The following is an 8,984-nucleotide window of genomic DNA, read 5'->3' as shown; positions in this document are numbered from 1 at the left end:
TTTTTATAATAGTATGTAAAAGAAAGTTCAAATGCACATTAATATGCTAATTTGATTTGTATTTACATGTATTTAAAGTAAAATCAATTTTTGATGGATTACATGGTTTATGTAAAGGTCTTTTGCTATTCCTTATCAAATCTGGCAAATGTGGTTTGGGTAACTGCATTATTTGTGTTTCAATAGCTAAGGTTTGAGCTTTGTAGGATTAAGGCTTTTTCCCACAGCATTAGTTTTTGAAAACTCATTTAATCTGTTGCCAATTCTCTTTATGGATTTCTTAGTGCTCTAAATAGATACAGATAGCAAGATACAGCAACATTATAAAATTAGGATTAGATAACAGACCCTAGAGACCCTCAGTACAATCCGTGTAATGAAAACCAATTTGCAAACACCATAATATTAAATCTTTTATTCAACTGCAGTAAACTATTTTATTCTACACTTCTTTGAAATCTTTGCGTAATAAATCAGTGTACACACAATAACATGCACTTTTTATCTCTGCAATCCTTGGTGAATTTCTTTACAAATCTAAAAAAAAAAAAAACTTGAAAGTGTTGTGATCTAGTTAGAGCATAGAAAAATAAATCTCTTGACAAAGACTACATAAAGTACAGACATTCAAAATGACACACATTAATTCAAATACTGCTACCACGTGTTTTTTCACCTTTAAATGTCACATTCAGAGAATACTGTATTGATGATTTCAAGTCAGTTGTAATGGTAAATGATGCAAACTCTAAAAGCATTCAGGAACTATATGGACTATGATTCAAAGGCAGCAGCAGTAAGTGGACATGATGTGACAGCAGCTCAGTTGTCCAGCTTGAAGGACTGAAGTCCAGAGATGGTTCTGCCCAGGATCAGGGCAAGAATATCATGAGTAGTTGGGGGTTCGGTGCCTTGCTCAAGGGCACCTCAGTCAAGGTATTGAAGGTGGAGAGAGTGCTGTACAAGACGAATGATATGATACTTTTCTGCAGTGCCATTTCCTCCCAGCATATTTTGGGCTTGTCTAGTGATATCCAGGGCTTCATCATTTTTCCTCACATATTAAATCACTTTTATAAAAATACAGATATTTCCTGGTTTTCCATGATCTTGTAGTAGTTTTTTTATTGCACTAAATATTTATCCTTTTTCGGATCCACACTTGACTCCTGCATCCTCAGAAAAATAATATCCAAAAAAATTAATATTCATTCAGTATGGTGCCACTGCTTTACCATTATTGTGAAAGACTTTATATATCTAATATTGATTTCAGTTCTTTGCCTACTAATAAAGTAAAGCAGATAAAACCTGATCCAGTATTTCTCTAACTAACCGCCAGTCCTGAGACATTGGGCAGCAGGTTTTCCTCTGGCACTTCCACCTCGTCCATGACAATCATGCAGGCAGCTGAAGCCCGCAGTGAGAACCTGCCTTCAGTCTTAGGGGTGAACAGACCCTTCATGCCACGCTCCAAGATGAAGCCACATATGTTCCTGTCCTCGCATTTGGCCCAAACCACGCAGATATCAGCCACTGGTGAGTTTGTGATCCTGTGCGAGAGATATGGGCAAATGTAAGATGATAGAAGAGAGTGTTTGCTATTTATGTCATCACCAATATAAATCATTTTACAAAATGTGTATAGTGCTTCGGAAATTAGTACCAATACCCAGAAATGAATTAACATTATGGTTCCACTGTCTTGAAATCAAAGTTTGTTGGTTTTTTAAATGGGTTTTTGGTTCAATAGCTGAAATAAGGTCTTTTGGTTAACACAAGCTCAATATATTTTACTTTACAACTTAACATATATCAATTATATTCCCTTTTAATTTTTTAAGCTTTTACTTATCTTGAAAGGTTTCTACTAGGCTGCAGCCTTGCTGTGTTTATAACTCAATTCAAATTAAAACTTTCAGGGAAAATGTTCATTAATGATCAGTAAATCCTTGCTAAAAACTTTTTTATTTTCCTTAGTGTACTGACTACTGTGTTATGCTACATTTTGAAATGGGTGGTTTTAAATTTTTGTCTGGTCTATTTTATTTTTTATTTATTTTATTATTTTTTTTTTTATGTATGTGTAATATTCTTGTTCTTATGTAAAGCACTTTGGTCAGCCAGGAGGCTGTTGTAAATGCGCTATACAAATAAATTGAACTTGAACTTGACTTAAATTTATTTATTTTTTTGTCTCTATCCGTTAAAAAAAACTTTTGCCAACAAAATGACAGACCCTTATTTCTTTGTAAGGGGACAAACTTACAAAATCAGCAGGGGATCAAATAAATATTTCCCCCACTGTATTTGGGCTTCAAAATTCATAATAGTTTTATTCATTGGACAAGATTATCATGATGAACAAATTAGAAATAACTTTCATTGATTACAGGGCCAATGGAAAATCCTATTGGCTTTTTGTCAAGTCAAACAGGGTTATGTAAACTTCAGGGTTGGCTTAGTGATAGCATCGGTCCATTAAATGAAAAGGCTCATGGCACCATCATATGGACACAGTTTGTAAATGCCAGAGAATGTTACTTAACTTTCTCATTTTGTGCAAATGGTGATTTCTTGAGTTAATTTATGCAGTTCCATGCATTTGTGAACTTAGCTATTCTCTACTGTTGTTCTAAAGCTTGTGTGTTATATAAGAGTGCCCCAGAACCCAACAAGTCTTGGAGCCGGTTAGGGAGAAGGTGTGGGTTGTACTTGGCCCTGGTCTCCATGCTGCCTGGGTCACTGCTGTAGTTTGGTTCTGTCAGTCCTGTCAGTCACGTGCTGCATGACACTTATAGACAATAGTGGATAAATCTTGTGATCAAGCCCAAAATTCAACTAATAAGATTATGATCTGTGTCAATGCAGATTTTTTGGCTAAGATAAATAGTTTTCTTAATTTTTTCCACTAATACCCTGCCTGCAAGTTCTTGAATGACATCAGGCTTATATTCTTCCAGTACTTTGTAAAAAGCAGATTTGACAGCATCTAGAAGCTTTCTCGTTTGAGTCTCTTAAAAGTCGCCTTTGTGTTCTTCGAATACACTTCCCAGGAAAGCTTTCAATTTTCATACATCTCATTAGTGATGGGCATCACAGATATTACATATATAGTCATAATTGTTTTGCTTCCTACAATAGGCTGTTTAATAGCAGTTTCCATTGAGACAACTTACCCCAACTTGCCCCCTATCATGTTTTCACCATTTGGGATGTCTTTTTCTTGATTTTTATATTTACTGATATATTTGAAATATTAAGATTTTAAATATTTAAAAACATTCAAGAGTCAGAAATCAATATAAAGAATTTTATTCAAAATTCCAGAGCAAGATAAAAAAAATGGCAAACTAAAAGCAATAAAATAAAGGCTATAAACTGTTTTATGTAGTAAAATGGCATGAGGGATAGTAAATGACAGAATTGTCATTTTTTTGGTTGAATGGTCCCTTTATCACAGTGTACAGTAGGTGATCTTCAGAAGACACTGACGGTTTCTACAAATCATTTCACATTATACAAATAACATTCATTTAACATTTCAGCAACGAATGTACAACAAGCAAGCAAGATCGATATCGATATTGACTTCCGTTAAATACATAAATTGCAACGCTATGCAGGCCTTGAAACAACCTTCAGCAGTCTTTATGCTGAAACCAATATTGTGGAGTTTAAAAATGTTTAGGGACCGTAAATACACCAATATTCAATATTAAGTGTAAAGCAATTGAGGCCGCAAAAGACTGTAAAGTGAAATATGTTAAATATTTGCCTCCTAAAATACATGATCAAATCTATGAACAAAACGAAAGATGTCCACATGCAATTTCCAGCTTCTTCAATATTCCCAGCCCATGTCCAAAGCCAGCTTGTGTAAACTGATGAGGAAATCTGGAAACTTCTCAATCATCTTCTCTTCATAGAACTCTTTTTCCCTGTTAAAACAGATAGATCTTATAATATGTAATATACTATAATAAATACAAACATCATGGAACCTTCAGTGAAACTTGAGTTTTTCTTTGTTTAACTTGTATCCTGCAAAATGCAAGATTTACATATTTCCCCTTTTCTGTACTTACTGATGTCCCAGTGCGTTGCGCACATGTCTTAACAGGCCAAGTAAGTCATTGGGAAGATTTTTGCCAATTTTTGTCCATGTCTCAGGAGCCTGCAAATACAAAGTTGGGGTCTTACACCAGGAAATCTTAGTGTAGGAGAGTACAACCATGTTTTTATAATTAATACAATTTAAATTTACTGAAAATAATGATATATAATATAAATCTCACATATAGCACACAAAAACTGCACAAACCAGGTTTAGCTATGTTGCAATTGAACTTAATGTAGCCTGGTTTGTATTTTCCTTTGTGTGCTGGCATTTATATAATTTGCTTCTGACAAGTGATTTATGAATTTGTAAGTTGGACTTGTAAGAAATGGAAAGTGCTTCCTATCTCTTTAAACATTGAAGACGTTGTTGTTTATTGTTCCTGTACTTAATATGCATGATTATACAACCCTACAACCCAGTTTGTTGTCAGTATTACAACTGAACACCTACCAGTTAAGTATCACTAATCTTATTTGCTGTGGTTTTAATAAATGCTGTGTTAAAAAAAAATACTGTAGGAGATTCACTGCGCCTTCAAAAGAATCCTTTACCAAACAAAACAAAGTTTACCAAAGAGTAAAATACTTGCAAAAAGCCTGCACACAAAAATGAACTGAAAAAATAATAATAAAAAACCAAGCCAAACAATTTTCAATGCTAAGCTAACAGAGCTGGAACTGGGAGCCATCTTGATTTTTGTCATTAGTTCAAGCACAGCCTTAACTGAACCAATCAGAAATTTAGCAAAGAGAGAAAAACACATCTCTTACGTTTAGGTGAAGAAGTCATTGCTCACCTCTCTCTTCCAGTCAGAAAAGGTTTTTCCCTCTGTGTATTTCTGTACAGTCTCATAAAGCTTTTCATTGTTTTTACAGTTCTTGTATTCCTGGACTTCCTCTTTATTTCCCAGATTGTGAACAACCTCTCTTATCCTGAAGGAAAAACAAGATTGTGAAGGCATACAGCACGTTCACATCATTTCTGCACAGATCAATTATATAATAATGACTGAATTCTTCTTTCAGAGTTAGACTAGTGCATACATTTGAGGGCTAGTCAGGGAGTTAGTTTTATGACAGAAAAAAGTCCCTGATTTGGCCTACAGTTATTAATAGGGAAATTTTACAATGTACTCTTAATAACAGGCAGCAAAGCAGCACGTTGTTAAGCCGTCTCAAGGAATATCAGAACTGATGCAGACGGACAGCTCAGGATAGATGGCAGAATAATAAAAAGCCCAAAGTCTGGAAACAAGACAGTGCCATTATGAAAGAATCAGGTTAATAAAACAGCGTCTGAAATACTGGGAATATACACATCAAATAAAAAGAAGTAAAAGGATGCAGCGAAAGAGTAAGCAGAAGATAGTAATTATAATAGTGAAGAAACACCTTATAGTTTCATGTAACTGCCGCTTTCAGTGTTAAAAGCAAGAATAAGGAGCAAATGATTTCTTCCTAAGGATGAAATATTAATTTGAATTTACCTTTTATCATCCCAGAAATAAGGGTGATTTAGGACTTTGTCGATGTTCGGTCTCTTATCTTGTTCTTTGTTTATCATCCATTCTATGAGATCCTTTGCTGCAATATCTTGAATATCTTCAAGAGAATATTTCCCTTCTGAAATGTTCACTAGACAGCGGATGCCATCACCAAACGGATGTTTCCCGTCAGAGAGGATGTAATGGGTTAACATCCCTGCTACCTGATCCAAAAACAGAAGTTATCTAACAGTGAAAACTGCACAATACTAACCACTGGACATGACTAGAGTAGGAAAAGTGTAAGTAATCACAAACAGTCTGAACTAAACTGATAATAAATACTCTTATTTATCTCATTGTAATCATGGCTGCAGTTCATTCATGATATTGCACAAACCTGGATGTCTGAGCTCATTTTGTATCCACCTATTTCTGTCTGATTTATAATCTCCGTTGCCTCCCAGCCTTGTGTACCAGCTCTGTCAGTATACATTGTGGTTTCCCCCTCCTCCAGTTTGCGACTTAAGCCGAAGTCGGCCAGCCTGGCCCTTTCTTCTTTATCTATAAGGAATAAGTTTAGAAATTTAGCATTAAATAACTTGCTCACCAATGGATCCTCTGTAGTGAATGGGTGCCATCAGAATCAGAGTCCAAACAGTAGATAAAAACATCACAATAGTCCAGATGCTTACATTAAGTCTATTAATGTCTTGTGACATGAAAAGCTCCATGTTGTTTTGACTTAAACCAAACCAAACTATGAGTTTATAATACAAAATAACTCTTCCCCCAGTGGAAAAAGTCCATATCCTGTTGTCCTCTCGCATTAAAACATATTTGTTCAGAATGTTTTTGGACTGTTTTTGCTTGTACACGTAGCTTGATCTGTGCATATTTCTCTCCTGATTCAGAGGAGATGACTTTTTCACTGGAGAAAGCAATATTATGGATAGAGGACTCAATGATAGCAACAGTTTGAAGTTAAAATGTCTTAATGATGGATTTGTTCCTTATAGACATCCAGCTTTCACTTCTCAGGACATTAACTGATGAACTAGAGTGGTGTGGGTTATTGTGATGTTTTTATCAGCTGTTTGGACTCTCATATTGATGGAACCCATTCACTGCAGAGGATCCATTGGTGATGCTAAATTTCTCCAAATCAACAGTAAAGATTATTATTCAAAAAAAAAAAAAAAGCATAATAAAAAATAGATGTATATTTATACCTATCAAAACATTTCTAGGCTTTATATCACGATGTACCACTTCAGCACGGTGAAGAACTTGAAGGCCAAGAAGAATCTCCTTCACTATTCTCCTCAAAGTGGTCTCTTTTCGGTCCTTTTGTTCTGACTGACGAAGATATTCCATGTAGTCCACTAGATCATATTCACAAAGCTGGTTTGCAAGATAGTAAAAGTCTTTATCCTCTGCACTGCTCACATACCTGACGATATATGGGCTTTCAAGCTTTGAATCTTGCAATAGTTTCAGTTCATTTTCAAATTCTTTGATGTTCTTTGGGTTCTTGGTTATTATTTTAATGGCTACTTCAATGCCATCTTCAGTCACGCCAATATAGACTTGTGTGCCACTTCCTCCAGAGCCAATCATGTACTTCTCAGCTTTACAAAACCAGAGGTTCCTAACTTTTTGTTTGTCAGTCTCTCTTTGCAGCTCCTCTATTTTTGTCTTATGTCTTGTACGGGATCTATCTCTGTTCCACCAGGTTATTTGTTGGTCCTCAGTCCTCTGTTGGACAGCTTCCATCTGTTCTGTATTAGTATTTTGAGGATGAGATTCAGTTTCCAGTACTTCTGATGAGGTCTGTGCAGATGCCCCTTCCATTCCCTGTTCAATTTCTACAAAATTATAGAAAGTTTAAGAAAATATGTGAAGGTTAGGCATGTTCCAAATATTTATCCTGTTTTCACCAATGTTTCTTTAAGTTAAATGCTCTATATCTTAGTACTTTTTGACAATGAAATTATAATTATGTAACCACACAAACTCAAAGAATTTAGTACAAGCAGCATAAACATAGTAAGCAGAAAAATAATGAACTACAAACAAGAGTATGAAAATCTGGTCAGATCTATATTCTGTGCCAGTTGGGTTTTGCCCACTGATCTATAATATAGATATATATATATATATTATATTATATTTATAGATCAGTGGTTTTGCCTTGTATGTGTCTTACTCTCACCTTTTTGTTTAAGATCTTCAAACAGGAAGCGGTCATTGTCTTTGAGCCAATTATAAAAAACTGATTTGGCTTTGTTGGTGTTCAGAGCAACAAGTAACTTTCTCATTTTATCCATATTTGTAGAGGCTACAAAAATATTTGAGTATGTTTCCCCGTGAATTATTTTAACCGCTAACAGTGAATCAGCAATGGCCATCACAGCAGTGACCCTTTGGATGAGTTCGCTTCTGTGACGGTCAACAAACTCAGCATCTGAAATATAAATGACAGTCAAACCAGGTTATTTGTCGTATGCAATGCGAGTAATATACTGCAGAGTGGAAATATCCATTAAAAGAGTTTAAAGGGGCAGTTGTCCAAAAATGTATATTCTATCATCAGTAAAAAAAAAATTAACAGAGTCCTACTCATTAGTGAACTAATACAGAATGGTGTAACTATATGATTTTTACTTTACTTTACTTTACTTTACAGTTTAAAGCTATTTGGTTTAGTCAGGTTAAACTTGGGTTTTGGGTGTCAGTTTAAAACTTACGCTGCTTCTCCATTGTTTTTGTTCAGTGTCGTTAAAAACTCCAAGTCTTATACACAGAAAATCTAATCAAAAAGATAAAAGCAATAAAGACATTATTAGAAAATTCAGCAAGTCTATACACAATAAATGTGCATTAAATGTCAATATATTCATATAGGCCACACCTCAAGTGAGGTGTTTAGCCTAAATTAATAACAAATGATAATAATTATAAGTAACAATATTTCTAAGTATAAAGTAATAATGCATTAAACATCTGCGGCAGTTATCCGTACTGATGTCTTTTTCAACTCTTAAAATAAATCCTATACTGATAGCTTTCTTTGTTAATAAACAAAATGAACAAAGATATAAGCCTATACAAGCATAACAAGTACTGAAACCATGCATTCAAACTTTCTGCCTAAAATCTGTCAAAATTCAGACATGGTGCATTTGTCCTCTTATTGTGTTACGAGTGTGGGGTAATAAATGGGGTAAAAATACAGGTGCTGGTCATATAATTAGAATATCATCAAAAATTGATTTATTTCACTAATTCCATTCAAAAAGTGAAACTTGTATTTTATATTCATTCATTACACACAGACTGATATATTTCAAATGTTTATTTATTTTAATTTTGATG

General features: G+C 34.5%; 1 protein-coding gene across 1 annotated transcript in view; it reads right to left on the bottom strand.

Annotated features, from left to right (window-relative positions):
- Window positions 1-3,310: 3,310 nt before the first annotated feature.
- The window catches only part of LOC113067728 (serine/threonine-protein kinase/endoribonuclease ire-1), an 8,192-nt gene continuing 2,518 nt past the window's right edge, over window positions 3,311-8,984 (bottom strand). Inside the window, exons 2-9 of the mRNA XM_026240167.1 lie at window positions 8,357-8,418; window positions 7,822-8,073; window positions 6,839-7,474; window positions 6,007-6,170; window positions 5,610-5,830; window positions 4,920-5,055; window positions 4,089-4,177; window positions 3,311-3,941 (exon numbers count right to left, since the gene is read on the bottom strand). Of these exons, the coding sequence (XP_026095952.1) occupies window positions 3,845-3,941; window positions 4,089-4,177; window positions 4,920-5,055; window positions 5,610-5,830; window positions 6,007-6,170; window positions 6,839-7,474; window positions 7,822-8,073; window positions 8,357-8,369 (1,608 nt within the window). The 5' untranslated portion in view covers window positions 8,370-8,418 and the 3' untranslated portion in view covers window positions 3,311-3,844. The remainder of the gene's footprint in view (window positions 3,942-4,088; window positions 4,178-4,919; window positions 5,056-5,609; window positions 5,831-6,006; window positions 6,171-6,838; window positions 7,475-7,821; window positions 8,074-8,356; window positions 8,419-8,984) is intronic.

The sequence above is a fragment of the Carassius auratus genome, linkage group LG28B, assembly GCF_003368295.1.
Source record: "Carassius auratus strain Wakin linkage group LG28B, ASM336829v1, whole genome shotgun sequence".
Lineage (NCBI taxonomy): Eukaryota > Metazoa > Chordata > Actinopteri > Cypriniformes > Cyprinidae > Carassius > Carassius auratus.
This window is presented reverse-complemented; position numbering and strand designations above follow the sequence as displayed.